At 34.9% G+C, this 22,041-nt stretch overlaps 1 protein-coding gene and 1 pseudogene across 1 annotated transcript in view; both read right to left on the reverse strand.

Annotated features, from left to right (window-relative positions):
• The window catches only part of RGS21 (regulator of G protein signaling 21), a 34,489-nt gene extending 17,937 nt beyond the window's left edge, over positions 1 to 16,552 (reverse strand). The window contains exons 1-3 of the mRNA XM_020984433.1: positions 16,542 to 16,552; positions 12,550 to 12,626; positions 7,733 to 7,899 (exon numbers count right to left, since the gene is read on the reverse strand). Coding sequence (XP_020840092.1) covers positions 7,733 to 7,899; positions 12,550 to 12,626; positions 16,542 to 16,552 — 255 coding nt within the window. The remainder of the gene's footprint in view (positions 1 to 7,732; positions 7,900 to 12,549; positions 12,627 to 16,541) is intronic.
• A 3,147-nt stretch (positions 16,553 to 19,699) lies between these two features.
• LOC110206782 (alpha-enolase pseudogene) lies at positions 19,700 to 20,704 on the reverse strand (annotated as a pseudogene).
• Between the last annotated feature and the right edge of the window lie 1,337 nt (positions 20,705 to 22,041).

A 22,041-nucleotide genomic window follows, 5' to 3' on the forward strand; every position in this document is an offset into this window, starting at 1 on the left:
ATGGCATAACTCATAGTTTCTACACAAACCCCTCCAGTACAACTAGGGAGTGATCCAGGAGGGGATATATTTAACAACTTTATCTATGTTTACACCAATTCGTTTTTCATTTATTATGTATGTATGTATATTGGTACTTGTCTCCCTCATTAGAATTTTATGTCCTCATGAGTAGATATTGATTGTTATTTCATTTTTTTTACTTATATCCTCAACACGTAGCAAAGTGCTTACAAAAAACTTGATTGATCACAAGCATTTTTTTCTTATACAAATAAACTGAAGCTTCTCCAGGAGTAAGACTCTTACTTGCACTCATTTTGTTCTACTACAATGCCTTATAGGCATAAGCCATAACCAGCAAGCTATTTATTTGGGGCAGTGTTAGGCTGGGCATTGATTTTGGAGTGTGGCATAGGTGTGTGGAAGGGTATCTTCATTACCTTGAGGTTTCCAACCTGATACAAACATGAACTAATGGTAGATATGTCTGATGGAGTTACCAAAGATGACAACAACAAAGTCAGGCTAGAGGACACACCACTGGTATGAGAACTGGAGCTAGGAAGGGGAATAAAAAAAATCAGGATGATATTATTTGAAGTAGAGCTAGAAAAGGGACCCTCCGGGATCAGGCAGTCAATAGGGCAGGCAGGGGAAAAAGTCCCCAAATCCTGAGGCCGGAGCTGGGCCTAGAAGTAAGAAAGAAAAGGATATGGGTGGATCAGGCCAGAGATATGGTAGTAGAACATACAGGAAAGAAAGCAGCTGCAGGAAGGAAACTCCAGGATGCTCTAAGTTATTCACCATGGAGCAAAGTATTCACTGCCTCATCCTAGTTAGGGCTGTGTAGGTAGGTTTGAAAAGGTTTGCTAGATGAATGACTGAATAAAATAATACTTTTTGGAAAAAAGATGCAAGAATAATAGGAGATTATATCAGTAGTATGCTGTTAGTAGTCAAGACGGATCTCTTGTCACAACTTTTTTTTTTTCTAATTCTGTAGATTTCTCTGTACTACATGAATTTTGATTTCCTCATATGGAATAAGAAACTTTAAAAGCTAGGTTATTTTGCACTAGCTTTATATGAGTGACCTGTATTTTTATGAAGCTTCCAACTTATCTGTTCCACCGCTGACAATCATTTATATTTGGGTTCATGTGGGGTTTGATTATTTCTACCTGTGGCATGACAGCTATTCTTTAAGGATGGTATAGCAATTAATTATTTTGTTTTCTCCTCTGTGTTGATGATCACTTTTCTTTTTGGCCTGATGGTGTAATGATTTAAAATAATTTTTAATGTAGCAGTCAATGTTTTTCCCTCAGTCAAATGTGAAGAAATTATCATAAGAGTTGTTCAGAAGCCAAAAAAAAGTCTAAATGATTTCAGTTCCCCCGAAATTTTTTCAAACCAAATAAAAACGTTAAAGTGAAAAAAAAACCCTTTGATTTATTTAATTTATCTAATTTAATTAATTGATTTAAATTTATTTATTTAATTGGGGTTAAGTGACTTGCCTAGGGTCACACAGCTAGTAAGTGTCAAGTGTTTGGTCTGAGGCTGGATTTGAACTCAGGTCCTCCTGATTTCAGGGCCAGTGCTCTTTCCACTGCACCACCTAGCTGCCCCTAAAAAACCCTTTCATTTTGCTTCTCACGTCTAATCTATCACCATACTATTCCAATTTTGAAACATATTTATTGTATCTTTGTCCCAGTAGTCACAAATCTGATCACATTCCATAATCTAGCTTCTGGCCTTGATGGTTTTCCTCTCTCTGGGTGGATAAATAGTGATGTGGTAGCTTCAGAGGGAATGCACTAAGATTAAGGAGGACTGGGAAAGGTTTCTTGCAGAAGGTGTCATGATTACTAATTATGTCTTTAATAAAATTTAATTCCCTAATTGTGATCTAATTTACTCCATCTTCACCAGTTTATTTAATTGCCTCAATCTTAAAAAAACACATAAATTTATTTTCTTGTCTGAATTTTGTTTATGTTTTTTTCTTTCTCATTGATCATTTCTCCTTCCTTGAGTGACTTCTCTGTTTCCCTCTGTTGTCTCTTTAAAAAAGTTACTACAGACTCACCCTCTCCTCCTCCATTTGGTCCTTTTCTAATTGATCTCCCCTGTCCCTCTTTATACTTATTGAATCTATTTCTTGCAATATCAAGAACTATACATGGTTATATAAGACATGATTATAAAACAATGAGACCTTAAAAAAACCCAACAACAATCTACCAACTATGCCATAACATCACCATTATTTTTTAAAGTGTTCTTGGTGAGCACTGCAGTTTTTCAACTGTTTCTGACATTGTGTTCAAATCATTTTTAAAATTCTTTTTTGGGAATTGCTTTTGGAATCAGTTCACAATTTACATATAAATACACAGACGTTCATGAAGACTTAGTTTCATTACTTTATAGTCAAATCTCATTTTGGAGCCAAATGCTATTTATTATGTAGCATGACCCCTCATCTAATTCAACAGACTAGGTACTGAATGACTTTTGGCTATTTTCAGAACTCAAATCCAGTCTCAGAGGACGAAGGAGTTGCTACCATTAAGGATATTCAGAAGAATGTGACAAAGGCTTTGAAGGTAATTCCAAAAGAGAAATTCCAAAAGTGCTTTGAAATGTGACAGCATCATTTGAAGTACACATCCTTCCAAAGCAACTACTTTGAAGCAGCTGACTCCTATCTGGATATCTAAACTCTGGTATGCCTGTTTAAAAGGCAACTGTGTTACTCCTATTTGTTAAAAGATTAATTCTTTTAAAAATGAAAAAGAATAAGAAAAGAAAAGAAAAAAAAACATGCCATCACAGAGCTCATGATTATTACAAATGGTTTTTAAAAGACTTAGTGGATGTAAAATGGATCACAGAAAAACTTTACAATTTATAGAGTACTTTGGTGTAAGCTCATACATCATCATCCTTATATTCATACTATTCCTTTTGTTCTCATTGCCAAAGTGATTGCTCATTTAGGGATCCAAGCTCATAGTACTCTGATTTAGAGTTAGATGATTTGGATTCAGGTCTCTGCAACTTCCAAACATTTGAGTTTTTTCTTCTATTATATAATAACAGCAACAACAATAAACTAGCATTTATATAGCACTTACTATGTACCAGGCACTTTGATAAGCACTTTGCAATTATTATCTCATTTGATCCTCACAACAAATTTGGGAAGTAGGTCCTCATTTTACAGATGAAGAAACTGAGGCAAACAGAGGTTAAGGGACTCGCCCAGGGTCACATGTCTAGGAAATGTCAGAGGCTAGATTTGAACTCAGGTCTTTTTGACCACAGACCTGGCAATTTTCACTGTTCCACTGAACTGTAAAATGATGAGGCTGGACTAGCTGGTCTATAAGACCCTTTCTAACTTGAACTCTATGTATAATCCCATTATACCCCACCAGGATGCTCAATTTTTAAGGTGTTTTGAGCAATGGCAATGTGATTGTGATAAGAATTACCCAAAGATGATGATTTTGAAAGACTATCAGTCATTTTGCATGCACAAGTTCTCATTTCTTTGTTAAAAATAATTATAGTGCTATTTCATATCTCTATGTACTATTGACATATAACCAGCACCCATATTAATGCACAGATACTCATGTTTTTCCAGCATAATGTACTGGTCTTAAAGACTCAGAAGAACTGAGATCAAGTTATAATCCTAGCTCTGCCCCTGAACACGTTGCTTAAATGCTGTACTTCAACTGTCTTATCTATCATATATAATATAAAAATTACATATCATATTTTATATAATATTTATCGGGCAGGTAGGTGGCACAGTGGATAGACCTCTAGGCCTTGAGTCAGGAAGACCTGAGTCCAAATTTGGCCTTGTACACATACTAATTGTGTGATCTTGAGCAAATCACAACCTGTTTGCCCCAGTTTCCTCATCTATGAAATGAAGATAAAGTAGGACCTACCTGGCACATAGGAGGCACTATTTGCCTGGCAGATAACAGGCATTATGTAAATGCTTACTCTCTTATAAATATAGTAATTATCATATTTATACTCAGTAGCTAATCGAGCTGTTGCAAGAATTTTTTTTGTAAAACTTAATGCACTATATGTGTGTTATTAATCTTGTTATTGATATCATTAATACTATTGTTATTAGCCTAGAAATATTCCCATTATAATTTAACAAATGGGAGTTGTAGACGCCTATTTTGTATTTACTTATCTAAATTCATGTCAGATTTTCCCCAATATAATGTAAACTTCTTGAGAGCAAGAATTGTTTTATCTTTGCCTTAGTATCACTAATGTCTAGCACAGTGTTTGCATACAGTAGCTGTTTAATATACGTAGAAATGAATGGAAAAACAAGCCAAATAAGAGCTCTAATTACAGCACTTCTTAAACTGGGAGTTGTGACCCCATATGGAGCTTAAGAAGTGCCGAAGGGGTCACTAGTGGAAAAAGTTTAAGAAGCCCAGTATACCTGGAAGGAATGTCAGAGACAGATGGGCAATGGGAATACTTTACAAATCTTCATGAAACTGTGATATCTTTCATTCTACATTCAAATGAATTTGGGATGTGAGAGCTAATCTCATGTGCAGATGTTTTTGTGTTTATGTGTGTGTGTGTGTGTGTGTGTGTGTGTGTGTTTGGCCAATCAGATCAGGATCTATCACAGATAATGGTAATTTATAGACAGTAGTGTTTTAGTTTTAGTAATTTACTCTATGTGCCAGATGTACATCACTAAACAAATGATGACATGATGTTGATTTTATAGATGGGGAAAATGAGGGACAAAGATCTTGCAAAATGCTGAAACAAACTCACAATGTTGCCATAACCTAAATATATCTTAGGATAACGTGACCATTTCTACCACATTATTATTATAGGACTTTCTTCTAATTCAATCTACTGCAACTTTGATTCAAAATAGTTCTTGAAACAAATTTGTAAAACTGGCTGGTTGAAGCCCCTTGATCAATATGAGGTCAATTACCTAACTGAATTGAACATAAAAAAAAAAAGATCATAGCCTCATCTCAGTTTTGACTGGGTTGCTTTTCTCTCTATATGAGGTTTTAATAAACACCAGAGAGTTGTCAGTGGAGAGAATTGCTAGCTTGGTTTATGTTTGGAGGAAAATATCTGATAGACTACAAAGAGAGACAGCAGGTAAATACATCTTAAAATCCTCAAATTCCCATGAAATATTACATATGTGTTATCTAGTAATTCAACTTAGAAAAATCCATAACAATCCAATAAGAATGAAAGTACGATTATTTCAAATACATATAGTTCTTTGGTTCTGTTGAAATTTAGCACATCCCAAGAAATACAATTTTATTTTTGAGAGCATTCCAGAAAGACATTACAATTAATTATCTTGGGCTCAAGTCATAAAAGAAATTATAACTGAGTAACAACAAAAATGAAATCTTTGTTGTATTTCTGCCATACTGCTAAGCTATACTTGCCTCCTTGGGCTCTGTACTTTTGTCCCAGCCTTGGGGCTCTAGCTCCTGTTTGGTGAGAATTGACTATATCTAGGTGTCCTGACTTACCCCAATTCAGTCTCCCCACTTCCTGCCATGTTATGTAAGGCATGTACATTCCCCACCCCCTTCCACTGTTTTTGTTTTGGAACAGTAAGCAAGTAGACACTACTATTCTTGGAAAGGTGTCATTCAATTGCCATATATCTCTACTTACTACACTTGTGACTTTTCAGACCAAAACACTTTTCCCTAGGCGCAACTCCCTCATATGTGTTGTCTAGAATGGACAAACTCTTTGAGGACAAAGACAATCTTATTTTTGCATTTGTATGCCCAGTATGTAGCATGGTATTTGGTATGGAGTAAGTGCTCAAACAAATGATCTTTCATGCAGTCATTTAATCAAGTTGACAAACTGTAAAAAGATGTTTTGTTTTCTAAGACGTAATTAAGCATTTTGGAAAAAATGTAATATTTATAATCTGGGTTTTAGAATAAAATTTTTGGAAGAAGGAAATAATATATTGTTATATATTATTATTATAATATTACATATGAAATATTGTAATATTTATAATCTGGGTTTTAAAATAAAATAAAAATTTATTTTTTGGAAGGAGGAAATCATATACTGTTAGATATTATAATTCTGACCTCTAATAGAATTAAACATTACCCTTTTGGAAAGAAGTAGCTTTTTTTTTACATACTAATAGACTTTTTCATACATTCTGTTCAACAATATGGAAATTAAGTTCAGCTAACTAGAATGAACTTTATAAAGAATAAAAAATCTTTGTTTTAAAAGCATATCATAAAAAAATATCATAAATAGATTGTCTATAGAATTGATTTCAAAGCTATTTAGTGAGTGATATGCTAATCAACTCAAAAATTTTTGGTAACTGTATTTTTAATTTCCCAGACATTCATTTATTCTTAGATGATGACTGGAAAATAGGTATTGAAATTCAAGAAGATAAGTTTTTTTTTCCTCTTGTTTACCTCTTACCACTCCTTATACCACTCTTGCCACAATCATCTGTTTGTCACATCTGGTTCAGACTACTAAAATATACTGGAAACAGTGATGGTTATGTAGAATCTTAAATGAGTGAGGATAACTACCAGTAGACCAGCTCTTGATGAGACTTAATGAGATCACATTGCATTGATGCCCTACAGTCTGTTGGGGTTTCCTATTAATTTCTGAGGTTCAAGATTTTAATCTAATCATATTGATGCCCTCTTTTGGCATAATATGCATAGGGGAGGCATCATGCTGCTATATTGATAGATTACCAAATCTGGAATCAGGTGACTATGTCCAAATCCCAGCTCTATCTTTACAAATTTGAGCTAGCTTTTTTTTTAATTTCTCTGGCCTTCAGTTTCCTTATTTGTGAACAGAGAACATTGGATTAGATGACCTGAGAAGTCCTTTCCAATTTTAAAATCAATGACCCTTTATCACTAAGGGCCTTAAGTCTTAGGTCTTGGTGCTGCAGTGAATAGAATGCTAGATCTAGAATTAGGAAGACCTGAGTTCAAATCTGTCCTCAGACATTTACTATCCATGTGACTCTGGACAAGTTATTCCACTTGATTCTGCCTCAGTTTCCTCATCCATAAAATATAGATAATAATAGGCCCTGGCTTTTAGGGTTGTAGTAAGAATGAAATGAGAATATTGGTGGACCACTTTGTGAACCTTAAAGTGCTATATAAATGTTAAGCTACCATGACTATTTTTTATTAAAACTGAATCAGCTCAACAATTTTGGAGTGGAATGGATGAATATTACCTTTTTTAATATGTCAGTTTAAGTAGAGATCAATCAAATTGTCTATGAGCAAATCAGTGATGTTACTAAAAATTGAACCAATTCTTCCTATTTAGTGATCAGCCTGCCTTTCTGGATCTGAGAGAACTATTATTTATTTTTTGATTATCAATCAATCATTTTCAATCTCTGTGCATTTATACCAGGAAACAATTGGAGTATCAGTTTTTCTTAATAACTATTTCATAGTTCTTATCTATTTGATTTTATAGATTTAAAAAATATACAATGGTCATTTAATGAATGTGGGTTCATAGAGACTTTTTCTCAGATGGACTGAAAATGCTTTAAGTTGATTATATACATATTTTTTGCTACATGTAGTAGAACTAAGATTGTTCACTATACTTTTATTTTTACCTCTTTGGGGGCATCAGCTTGGATGAATTCAGAATAAATCATCCTGGCTTTAGAAGCAATTTTTTCTGCAGATTCAGTTTTCTTGTAATCTTCACAGGCCAGCCAGAACTCAACATTCTCTTCACTAAATTCTGACTTCAGAAATGTTCTAAAAGCATCTAGACCAGCTGTGAAAAAAATAAGAAAAAGTATTATGAAAGCTACAAAATAATATTGCCAAATGTATGTTAGGTAACAAATATTTATCCACTTCTCTAAATATAATTATTTAAAAGTTTCCCATTTCTTTCCCCTACAGATCACATTTAAATAATTAATTATAAATATGCTTACTTAACACTCACATGAGGACATTGGTCCATAATAGATGAAAGAGCTGGCCTTAGAACCAGGATGTCCTGAGTTCAAGTCCTGTCTCTGACACACACAAACTGGGTGCACATAGCCAAATCCCTTACCCAGTGCCATACATGGGTAACTACCTGAAACTATGCAGATGAGTTTCTGATCTACAGTGGCAGATGAAGTTTACTTTGTGGGAGTTCTCTATCCTAATGAAATTCATAGCCCCTACCAAACCCAACCCAACCCAACCCAACCCAACCCAACTCAACCAAAACAAGTCAAAGTTACTTTCATTAATGCATTCTTCAAGGATCTCCATCATTTATTTATTGTTGATATAAAAATCCTTTCTTATAATGATTTAACATTATAAGTGTGACCTAGTTGAGATTCTTTAATGAATCCTATCCCAGATTGAAGCCTTCTGCCATTCTTTGGATCACAAATATAGAAACAGGCAACTAATATCTTAAGTGCTTTTGAGAAATACAATGCTAATCCTATGGTGGGCTTGAGGAAACAGCATCTTTACCACATCTTGAAAATATATGGGTCTTGTGACAATCTCCTATCTCCTTATATAACTAAGCTATTTGGGTTAAAGTATTGTTATTAATGGATAATGATAAAAATCCCATAGGTAGATCATGGAATAGCTTAGTTCTAGTGCTACAAAGTACCTCATAGTCAATCTAGTTCAACTCCCTCATTTTACAGTTGATGGGACTTAGATGTCAAATGTCTTGCTTAAAATGGTTCCAAGGGATGATTCAATTAGATAGCAAGATACAGATACCTGAGTGGTCTCCCTCTGTGTTGCCAGAGGAAGGCAGCATCCTAATGCTACTTCATTATATTCACAAATTTTACCTCTTTCCAGTGGTACCTTATGTCTTTTATGAAAAACAACAGATTTAACTATGGATTAATTACCCCTCCCAGAAAACATTGTTTGAATGCTATCAATTAGTATATGCATAAACTACCCATGCCCTCAGAGTGTTGAATTTTGAATCAAAATCAGTTGGAAATAGAACCAAGAAGTAGAAAGATAATTAGAAGAAAGGAAGAGGAAACTGGTGGGGAAAAGCAGAAAATAATAAATGAGTAAAGGTTACAGGGAAGGTGTCATGGAATGTTAAGAAGTCAACAAGACAGAGAATAAAGGCAATATAAGGAAAGGGCAAAAGGGATAGGATATGAACAAGGGTGTAAAATGTGGAATATAACAAGGGCTTGCAGTTGTATAGTGTTTTAAGTTTTATAAAGCACTTTATGCGTATTATTCCATTTGATCCTCACAATAGCTCTGAGGTATTATTAGTCAATCAACCAAGTATTTGGTAAATGCCTGCTATGTGCTAGCTGCTGTGGTGGGCACTAAGGATACAAATACAAAAATATGAAACAATCCCCACTTGCAAGGAGTTTATATTTTAATCTAGAAGTCAAGGAGATAATATACAGAGGATTGAGCACTGGACCTGAGATAAAGAAGAGCTGAGTTCAAATCTGACCTGAGACACATATTAGCTATGTGATCCTGGACATATCACTTGACTTTTGCCTCAGTTCCTCATATGTAAAATAAGAATGATAATAGCACCGACCTCCAGAGTTTTTGTGAAGATAAAATGAGGTAATATTTGCAGGGCACTTTGAAAATCTTAAGGTATTATGTAAATGCTAGCTGCCATTATTACTATATAAAGATATAAAGTGTAAGTATAAAGTTAATAGATTCAAATATATATAATGTAAGTATATTCAAGGTAATTTGGGAGGGAGGATATTAGTACTTAGAATAATCAAGAAAAGCTTCATTCAGAAGACAATGATTGGGTTGTATCTTAAATGAAAGGAGGAATTCTTATTCTATGAGACTGAGGCAAGGAGGGAATGCATTTCAAGTTGTGAAAGACATGGAGACAGGAGGTAGAGCATTGTGTGTAAAGAACAGAGGGAAGGCCAGTTTGTCTGGATCATAGAATGTGAGAGGGAGAGTAATGTCTAATCATGTCAGAAATGTCAATCTTATGAAGGGCTTTAAAAACTAAAAAAGATGTATGTATTTTATTCTAGAGGCAATAGATAACCATTGGATTTGATAGAGTAGTGAAGTCACGTGGTTGATTCTACACTTTAAAAGTGACTTTGGCAGGTTTTTATAGGACGGTCTGGAATTATGAGAAACGAGGTAGGGAGACAAATTAGGAGGCTATTATAATAATCCAAATAAACAAAAAACGATGAGGGCCTATAACTGCATGAGTGGAGAGAGGGGATCAGATGCAAGAGATAATGTGAAATTAGAAATGGCAATATTTGGCAACCTAGGAAGTTGGAAAGATGATAGTGCCTTTGTGGGAAATAGGAAAATTGGAAGAGAGGAAAATGGGGAAAGGAGGAGGAAAGCTAATGAGTTTGATTATGGGCGTATTTACTTTAAACTGTCTCTGGTACATCCAGTTTGAAATGTGCAATAGGTAATTGGTGATATGGAATTGAAGGTTAGTGGAGAAAATGACTGGATATTCAACCCCTTCCCTCCCCCCCCAAAAAATTGCACATACGCATACACAGATTCAACTGAGTTATGAAGTCAGAAGCCAGACTGAAAAGGATTTAGGAGGGAGAGTAATTGTACATAGCTTTTCCAAGTAATTTTCCTGGGAAAGGGAGGAGAGATACAACATTCTGTTTTGAAGGGGTGATGGCATCTAAGGAAGATTTATTTTAGATAGGGAGATTTGAATGTATTTGAAGGCAGTTGGGAAGGAACCAGTTGATAGGAAAATTTGAGAGTGAGGATGATTGAAGCTGCAATATGATGGAGAAAGGAGAAGTGTAATCAGGTGCTCAGGGATTAGTCTCAGTAAGGAGAAGGCCAGCTGATTGTAAGAAACTGGGGAAAAGGAAAAAAGAGTCAAAGGTGATGGCAAAGGGTTTTAATATGAAGATCATAGGAGAGGGAGCTCAAGTCTAATGGCCTTCATTTTCTCAATACAGTAAAAAGTGAGGTTCTCATATGAGAGAGGGGAGAAGGGAGAGTATGGAAGTTTTGAGGAGGAAACAGCTGTGGAGAATGAGATAGTGAATCAAGGCTTTCTTTGTGCATGACATGGCTAGTAAGTGGTAGAGCTAGAATCTGAATCTAAGTCTTCTGACTCCAAGGCCAGTGTCTCTCTCTCTCTCTCTCTCTCTCTCTCTCTATATATATATATATATATATATACACATATATATATATATATATATACACATATACATATATATATACATACATACATATATATACCACCATTCACAATACATACACAAATATGCATATATACATACACACATGTACATATACATATATATACACACACGTCCTATACAATAAAATGCAATATATATGCTCTATACTACACATAATAATTTAACCAAAATTTTCACTTTTAAACTTTTTTTTATGTAGTTACAGATTAAATTTATTGCTTTTTTTTCCAAGGTAATAGTACCAAAGTCAGACTTAGGTTGTGCTTTTACGTCAATAGCCTCAAGTAGCCTGAAAAATTGTTATATTACTAATTTGAAACTGGTTTTTTTTATTAATATTTTAATTCTCAACAGCATCATTTCTCTTAGCCTATTTGTTTCAGGCTTTGCTTATATGCAAATATATATGGATATTTTAGTACACAAGCATATAGTATTTGTTAATTGAAATTCTGTTATACCTGTCCTTATTCTGTTGTTCACAAACTTGTTTTTTGAAAAATATTATGAAAGTTACACTTCAATGTAATTGACTACATTTTTGATATCTTGTATCTTTTCTGCATTAAAAAAAAACCCCTTTATTCTGAGAAGGGATGCATAGGCCTCAGTAAACCATCCAAGAGGTCCATGATATACATACATACACACATATGTACGTATATACATATACGCATACACATATAAATGCACATACATATATACACATACACATATATGTATACATACATTTACACATACATAAACAGCACATATACTTTTATATATATATATAATAACATATATATGTGTGTCTCACACACACACACACACACACACACATACATACATATGTATTTGAGAACCTTATAATATGCCCAGAAAAGGCAATATGTTATAGTATATAGATTGCTGTGCTTACCAAAGACCTAGGTTCAAATCTTTCTTTTTGACAGTTACTAGATGTGTGACCCTGGGCAAGTCAGGCAGTTTGTGATTTCAGACAACTTCCTAGGCCTAATCTACTCAGCCACAAACAGTTTTGATATGCTTTGGTAGAAGAATGAAATTGGGGATGGGATCTGCTTTACTGATGGGAATTCTCACATGATGAGGTAACCATGCTATTGATATCATAGCTCCATGGCTATATCACAACTCAGAAGGCAGCCCTTGTGCTTATCGTCAAATTTCTGTTTGGATAAAACTGTGCATCAACAGCTCAGTCTTACCTTTGTTGGCTAGCAATGTATCCATGGACTCTGACCAGGCCATTGGGTTTGTGGGTGTTGACCTGTGGAAACAACATCTACCCTTGAAAATAGCATTGTGATCTTTTGCCTTTACAAACTATAGTCATCTTGATGCACACTCTCTCTCTTTATGTATATATATGTATATGTATATATATATATATATATATATATACACACACACACACACATATACATATATATGTATATATGTATATATACACACACACATATACATATATACATACATATATATGTATATGTACATACATATATGTGTACACATAAAATTCTTCAAATACAACTTTAATGAGCTGTGGATTAATAACTTTTAGCATTTCAATATGAATCCAATAGCAAAAGGTCAATAAAAATTATATAACCATTCTTTTGCAGCATGAAGCTAACCTCAGAGACCCTAAAAATATAACATAATTTGGCATTGGATACTTCTTTATTAATCTAACAGACAGTAGTAATAATGTTTGCAATTGGTTCAACTATAACAGAGGCACAAGAGAGATATTACTCATTGTTCTGTAGGGGAGTACTGAATTACTTCTTAACTATGAATGGATTAACCATTAATTTATGTGACACTCTTCTACTGTGTCTGTAAAAAATATATCCAGAGGCTTTTCATGATAGCAATAGTGATAAATGGACTATTTTCCGATATTTTTGAGGATAAAAATTGACTTGGTCCACAATTCTTCTTCTCAATGAGGTTTTGATTAAGAGTTTCAAGTAAGTAATAGTCTTGAAAATGCCTGTCTGTTACCCAGTGTCCTGAAAGTCCCTGCCCACTCTTCTTCAGGACCCCAACATTAAGACAAGATTAGTAACAATGAGTTAGCATGCTCCAAATTCTGGGCTAATTTATATCAGTTATCTAATGTTCTGTCATAACAAAGTGTGAACTTTTCCAAATACACACACACATACACACACAATTTTTTTTTCTTTTTCCCTCAGCCTTCTGAAGCAGTATATTTTTAGAGGAGTTCGATGTAATAGTAAATCAATCAGTTTTAAGATAAAAAAAATTGAGATATGGGCTTTTTCATGCATTTCTCCCTTAAAAAACCCAAAATTCATAATCTTCCTTACCAGAAAGCACATGCCTCAAGGAAGAAGTGAAGTACTTTGTTTGGTAGGATGACTTTGTTTTGAAAGGTAGCGGCATTTTACAATTTAAACTTTGAAAATAAGAACTTGAAAATTTCAAAGATGCTTTTAAATGAGATTAACTCATATTAGTATCATTCCCATAGAAATATCTTATTAATTTCTGAGCCTATGTTATGTGATTCCCAGTTATTTTTCTTCCTCTTTCTGTCTTCTGGTTTAAAAATGTCTTTATGGAATTAAATGGTATTAAATTGGTTCCCCCCCCCCCCGAAGCAATGATGTCCCTATCTCTCATAGCTAAATAACAAGGGGAACATTTCTGATAATCTATGTAGCTAGTTACCAACTTCTCTTGCCGCCTTCCATTTTCTTATTCAGTAGTTTTAATGGCTTAATGCTTCAGTCAGCCTGAATTTCTTCCATGTGGTTACTCCTTCCTTGCTGTAGAAAGTTGGTGATGTGATATATAATATCATATATGGTTTTTTAGTTTTACTTAAATGGATATCTTTCTTAGAAGGGAAGATCCACTGGGGAGATGGTCATTAAAGGAAAGTAATAGATATTAAAAAGGTGAGGACATTGTTCAAACCTGAGATTTCATTAGAGTGTGGTAGAATGTGAGATCACCTCTTTCTTTGAGATGGGAGCCACAAAGGCAGATCAGGAACCATTTTGTAATTTAGAGTCTTGGAGAATTGCCTTGGTCAAAGAGAGGAAAAATATTTGAATGGTGTATGCTATTACAAAAATTAGATTTTCATGTGAACATTTTGGCTAAGAGGTCTAGAGTATATTCGGAGAAAGAAGGGAGTTAGGTGAAAAGTGAATACATAGGATTGACTGCCATTTTTGTATTTTTCTTCATTTTAGAAATTCCTCATCAAGTGCCCAGACTATTGTTTCTCTGCACTTAGATGCTCTGGCCCTCAAAAAGCAAATTTAGATTATCTTTAGAGTCTATACAGAATGATGCAATCTCACAGATATTTGAATCTGTTGTCATAGCATGAGAATGCAGGGTCATTCAGAGGTCATGATAAAGAATAGGATTTTTGTCGTCCTAGATAAGTTCAGTGTGTTTCTCTGTATTGCCTTGACTTGTAGGTATTTTAAGCTATGATACTATTTTCTATTTCTGAGAAAACTCCTTTAACAATTAAAACATAGGATAAAACATAGAAAATGTAATTATCATTAACATTTCAATAGAATCAGTAATTTCATTGGTATATTCTTCTATAGAGTTCAACCCTCCTATAACTTAGTAATATAATTATTTAATTTTACATTCTGTTGAAGAAAATTTTATTTATTACCATTTATTAATTTCTAAATAATTCATGGTTTCTAATTTTGGCCTCGATTTTTTTTCTCAACCCTTTGATAAATAATCATGTTTTTATCAGTTTATACATCAGTAAAAATAGGTTAAGGAATCTATCATTTCAAGTAGAATCAATACATATCATGTTGTAATGTGGGGGTGAGGGAATAGTAGCTTTGAGATCAGAGAACTTGGTTTTGAAGCTTAACTCTCTCACTACCTCTACAACAAATATATTGATAAAATTTGCATACATCTGAATTTGGAAAAGTAGATGGTCACTGATTTTCAAAGAACTCTGAAGGTTGAAGTCTCTGTGGGTGAATGGCATGTGTACCTATTTTTCAGGTGTTAGCTACCTCCTCCCTTATATTATTCCAAATCTGTCTTAGAGGGTTTGTGGTACATCTTCCTTCATGTCAAATGAGTTATGCAAGTAAAATATCTAATTTTTACACTGCATTAAGGTATGTGACTGGAATCAAATACATACCAGAAATATGTCATGTGTGCATCATTGATTTCCTTTCAATTTTCTTAATTTAAAAAAATGCCATAAAGACCATCAATATTCTCATTTTTTTTTGTGTCCAATAAAGAGTCATACCTGATGTTTCTAGCTATCTGTATGACTGGGCAAGTTGCTCAACCATTCTGTGAGTCAATTTCCTCATCTGTAAAATGGGGGTCATACTAGTATTTACCTCACAGGGTTGATGTAAGGATCAGATGATGTAATGCATGTTAAGTGTTTTGTAAATATTATTATGTTTACTCTCCTCATCTTTTTCAATAGAGTTCAAATAGAAATACTCTTGTGACAAGTCCCTATATGGCTACTTATTTTTTTTGTATTTGATATTATAAATTGATTTATAAATATGTATATATGTCATTGTATATATTGTACCATGAACTATATATATATTTGCATTATTGTTATAGCTTTATTTTGCTAACTATAGAAGCTAGATTGCAGATATTTTATTAAAATGCTGTATCTAACAACTTTGTTAGTTGGCTGTGTACTGGCGAATAAAAAGTCCAATCCAGGTGACTTTCAGGAGACAACTTCTGTTTAAGTTAGGATACCATTCCCTCCTTTTTGAACAGGTTATTCTTATTTTAAAATTCCCAAATAAAAACACATACCACAGTACAGAAATTGTGTTCCTATCATAGATAACTAATGCATATAATGTGTTCTATACTTTCTTTTTAGAATAAAATCCGTGACAGAAAAACACAGCAGAAATGATAAGCTTAAATATCTGGTTCTAGATTTGTTCATCTTAATGAAAGTGTAAGAGCAAGCCCAAGAGTGTTGGCATCTTTTAAGAAAGAGGGGGAAAGTAGGAGAGGAAAACATGGAAGAATGAATCAGAGAAATGGCAGTAATTAGCATATTTGTCACGAGCAAGAGAAAAAGAAAATGTCCACCCAGACTCATCAAAAAGTCAAGTGTTTCATTCTGTACATAATCAAAGATTAAAAATAGCTTTAAACAACTCACTTCACTGGCATCTTTCGTCCCACTCTCTATCACAGATGATGCAGAATGTCCCCTCTCTGACTGATCTTCTGGCTGAAGGTAACATGACAGCAGGAACATGACAATTAGTATGCAAATACCTGGTCATTGGGTTGTAAATTAACATTGTTTAAATCATGCTTTTCTATTGTGTTTCAGTTTAAGTTTGAGAAGGTTCAACAAGCTATTATTTTCATTGGTCAACACTTTCAAACCTCCCGAATAACAATGTAAATAAAAAGGGCAATTCTACTTGTTCTAGGACGTAATTTAAATATGTTCCTGCAATGCACTTTATATTGAATACACTATTTCATGTGAAGTCAAACCAACACAGAAAATTACATTTGGAGTTTTAATATTCTTAGCTCGGTTTTCATTCTTTCAACTGTAGGACTCTAACAAGGTCATTTTTGCTTTCCTTTGGATTTTCAAAGACAGAGGACCAATGGTTTCTATCAACTGAAACTAAATACATTTGTTTAATTATAATTATTATAACATATAATTATATATTTATTATATATGTATATATACTATATATATACACATATACATACATAAATGTTTTCACATGCACTATTGGGCTTTTTACTTTGAAAACTCTATATAGGTATTTTCATGGAAATAATCATGTACATTTACATATTATTTTTAGCTTTGGATCTCAGACTTTTTTGTCTACTCTTTTCACAATTTCTCTGTCAAAGCGATTAATATGAATCTAGTAACAAGGAAACCTGAGTGAAAATGAAACATTTTCAGACATTATAGTTGTTTGAATGCAAAACTCTTAATATTTCAACCCCAGAAAATAAGTGATTATTTCCTTTCATATTTGAATCATAGAATCATTGAAAATCAGAACTCAAAGGGATCTTTGGGGTTAACAAGTCTAACCTTTGTATACAACTAAAATGTTTAACTTTAAAACATCCCAGTGATATAATTCTACACCTTCAATGAATGGAAAACTCATTATCTAGCAAGGAAGTCCATTTTGTTTTTGAATAACTTTATTTGGAATTTCTTTCTTTTATTAAGCCAAAATCTACCTACCTGTTCTGTACCCTCACTCTCCACTTGTTTTAATTCTGTTCTCTGGAGCTATTTAAATAATTCTGATATTCTTTCATAGTATAGTCCATCAAAAATTTGAAGACAACATTCATATACACCTTTTGCCCCTATGACCTTTTCTTCAGCAGTCTAAGCATCCCCAGTTCCTTTGGTGATTCCTATTCATCTTTTTCTATAACACAGTGAAGGGGTAGAGATGACATTTGATAGCAATCTTGATTAGCAGGATTTTCCCAGTGCTTACCAAATCTTCTGAAAATGATTAGTATATATTTTAAAGATATCCCAACTTTTTAAAATATAGATGATAGAATTACTACTTAGTATATTGCTGCTTCAGTGAACTAAACATAGCTTCTTAGTATCAGAGTCTGCTATGATGCTGTATATATGTCTTGAGCTTATAGTCTATTCATAGCAACAAATTAATAATTTATTAATGTAATAAAATAGAAATATGGCTTATATGTAATATGTAGAAATGCAATGCAATGAGAAAGTAAGCAATTTAATTCAATTTAGCAAGTATTTATGAAGCACCTACTATGTGATAGGCACATCACATCTAGTATCACAAGGACAAAATGAAAAATAACAACAGTACCTGGCCTTGAGGAGCTTTCTTAACAATTGCGACCTTTACACAGGTAAGTACATAATCATATGAGAATGGAGAGAGGGCTAAAGCTAATAGGGAAATAAAGAAAGTCTTCACTTAGGGCAGGGATTCTTAGTGTGGGATCCATGGAACCTCAAGAAAAGTTTTTAGCCTTTCATTTGGTTACGAATTTAAAAAAAATATTATATATATGTATATGTGTGTATGTGTATACACATGTACACATACATACACACACACACACATACACATATATTCTGAGAAGGATCCATCAGATTCATCAGATGCAAAAGGGGTACATGACAGGAATGAGACTGAGAACCCTTAGAAGGTGTGCCTGAATTGAGAATTGAATGAAGCTAGAAATTATATGAGACAGAGATGTAGTGAATTCCAGGTATGAGAAAGCTTCTCAAGTAGAAAATCATAGTTAAACCTATGATTAATGAAGATTGTTTTGGCAAACATATGGAAGGTTGATTAAAGAAAGGAGATCCTGGGAGCTAGGAGTCCAATTAGGAGGCTTTTGTAATAGTGCAAGTGTGAGCTGGTGATAGCCTTGATTAGGTTTGGCATCATGTGAGTAAAGAGAAAGGGACGGATAGAAGAGATGTAGAGGCAGAATCAAACCAGACTTGGTCACTGATTGGTTGTGAGGGGTGAGAGTGAAGAGTCCATGAAGTTTCTCAGCTTTTGATTCTGGGTGATTCAAAGGGTGATTATACTCTTAATAGAAATAGGGAAGTTTGGAACTGGTATGGGCTGGGCTGGTATTAGGAACCAAAATAAATTTAATTTTAGAAATTTTGAGTGTGAAATCCTCATGTAACTTCCAGCAATTTTAAGAGATATAGGAGAAGTTCTTAGAGGAGAGTCCAGAGTTAAATATAAATATTTGGTATTAATGATGATGCTGATGATAGCTTTACATAGTGCTTTAAGTTTGCAATATTATATATAAATATTTATTCTTACAACAAGCTTGGGAACTGGGGCTATTATTATCCTCATTTTATTTTATTTTTTATTTTATTTGTATTTTTAATTTTTTTTTTCCAGTGGTTCACTGAATACTTTCATTCTGCACATAGAAGCCACTAGAGATCTGGCCTGTGGGCTCGTTGGGCTGCATCACAAGTACATGGCTCCACACATCAACACTGGGGTTGGGGGTGAGAAAGGTCATTCTTTCCCAGTCACAAGATGATAAGGGTTTTCTAACAGAGTGCCAGATGATCAGGTAGTTTCTTGTAAGACAATTCTAATGAAGCAGTGAGAACATCACAGAAAGGTGGAGGGAAAAGGGAAGTTAAGCAGCTGAGGCCCCTGCCCCCCAAACAAAACTGGTCTAGTATTTCGTGCTGCCTATTCTTAGGACAGGAGCAGACATCTACAGGGGGGACTGGCACCTGTGAGTTCCGAGGCTTCCTGGTCACAGAGCTTACTTGACCTGAGGGTTTCTGAAGTTCCTTCCAGCAAATTTAGCTGAACTGCCCAGCTCTTCCTCAATTCTGAGAAGCTGGTATATCTGAGAAGCTAAGATCAGCAGGGGGCACCAGTCTTGATCTGCCCAGTGCAGAGACCTACCACCAGGTCTTCAATGAAGGTATCTTCAGTCTCCCCAGAACCATGGGAAACCATTACTCCCTATCCATTGGACTGGGCCAGCTTGCATGCCTGAAGAGATTCAGTCACAGAGCCAGTCTGGTACACTTTGAGTAGGAGACAGTTGCAGGCTTTCTCACTCATAGCCTTTTCAGTGTGCTTGGGATTGGTCACTGTGAGATCATCCCTTATGCTTGCAGTAGTAGTGAGATTTTTCCAAGTTTCCCAATCATCCTGGTCAAAGGGATCTTCAGTAGACACCACTGGATAGTCCTTGATGAAGCTCTTGTAGATGCCCCCAGCTCAGAAGGGGAGATGTATCTGTTGGAATCATCAGGAGACTTGAAGTCCAAGTTATATTTCCCAGATGGGAAGAATTCTGAGGCAGCAACATCCATGGCAATTGCAACCTTATCCATATAGCCAGCCTTACCAATAGCATTCTTTAGCACCTCCAGAGCTTCCTTATTCTCCAGGATGTTAGGAACAAAGCCACCGTCATCCCCTGTGTCGGTGACATCCTGTCCATATTTCTGTTTAATCACACTCTTCAGGTTGTGTGGTAGACCTCAGCTCCAATGCGCATGGCCTCCTTAAAGTTTGCTGCTCCCATAGAGAGGATCATGCATTGCCAGCGTGTTACTAGCATGGGAGCCACTGTTGATCACATTGAAGGCTGGAATGGGCAGGATGACTTCATCATTGCCTGCAAGTTCAGCAATATGGTGAAACAGGGAGACACTTTCTCAGCAGCTCCAGCCTTACAAACAGCCAGAGACACTCCCAATATGGCATTTGCACCAAATCTAGATTTATTCTCACTGCCTTCCATCTCTATCATCAATTTGTCGATCTTCTCCTGCTCCATAACATTTAGTTTCTTGCTAACCAGTGTTGGGGCAATAGTTTTATTGATGTGTTCAACCTCTTTTGAGACACCTTTACCCTGTAGCAGGTGTTATCATTGTCTCAGAATTCCAGGGCTTCATGGATACCAGTAGAAGCACCACTGGGTACAGCAGCTCAGAAGACCTTTTTCAGTGTAGAGGTAAACTTCAACAGTGGGGTTTCCACCAGAGTCAAAAATCTCTTTTGCCTGGATCTTGTAAATAAACTTGTTGAGTTTCTGGATGGGGCTTCTTCCACTGGGTTCAGAGAACAGAGGCCAAGGGGTCTACCTACATCAAGAGGGAGCGTTAAATGCTACCCCCATTTTATTGATGAGGAAACTGACTCAGTTTCCAAAAGTCCTACCACTAGGACTCTAAGGTCAGATTTGAACTTGGGTTTTCCTGGCTCCAGGTCCAGTGCTCCATTAACTAACTTCTTAAATGGAATAGAAATGATAATTAGATGCATAAGAACTGAAAAGATAACCAAAAGAAAGGGAAGAGATGAAAGGCTAGGACTGAGCCTTGGGAAACACCCAAGATTAATGGGTGGAACACGAACATTCATCCAGTTAATAGAAAAAGAAGCAGTTTCTTGCATAAATAGTGAAGGAGGGGAGAACAGTCACAAAAGCTGAGGGAAGAGAAAGAAACTACAGGTAGGGGGCAGACAAAAATGAAAATTTATTTCTGCATTTAGAGATTGAAAAAAGGTTGGAATTAGAAATAAAAGATCATTAGTACAAGTGGAGAGAGCACTTTCACTTGAGTAGTGGGGTTTGAAGCCAGGGCTTAAGAAGTAAATGAGAGTTGAAAAAGTGGAGGCAAGTAGAACAGATTGCTTTTTCTTCATATTTTGCTATAAAAGACAATTGAAATGGTACAATAAGAAGATAACTTGATAAGGTGGAAGGATAAAGTAAAAGGTTTTTGTTGTTGTTGGCTTGTTTTTATTCTGCTTAAAAGATAGGAAAGACTTAACATGCTTGTAGCTGGCAGAAAAAGAGGGAGGAGGTGAGGAGAGATTGAAGATGAGCAAATGGGAAGGATTATTGAAGGAGAGAATTCCTAGAGAAGCCAGGAGGTGGTGGGATTATTATCTTTTTGTAGATAGACAGATACATAGATAGACAGACAGACATAGATATATATGTATCTATATCAATATCTCTGTAGTAGATAGAGAGCAGGCCTTGAAGTCAGGAAAACCTGGATTCAATACTGCCTCTGAGACAGATTGCCTGTGTATACCTGGGCAAATCATTTAAAATTTCAGTGACCCAGGCAA

The sequence above is a fragment of the Phascolarctos cinereus genome, unplaced genomic scaffold, assembly GCF_003287225.1.
Source record: "Phascolarctos cinereus isolate Bilbo 61053 unplaced genomic scaffold, phaCin_HiC Scaffold_5;HRSCAF=322, whole genome shotgun sequence".
Classification (NCBI taxonomy): Eukaryota; Metazoa; Chordata; class Mammalia; order Diprotodontia; family Phascolarctidae; genus Phascolarctos; species Phascolarctos cinereus.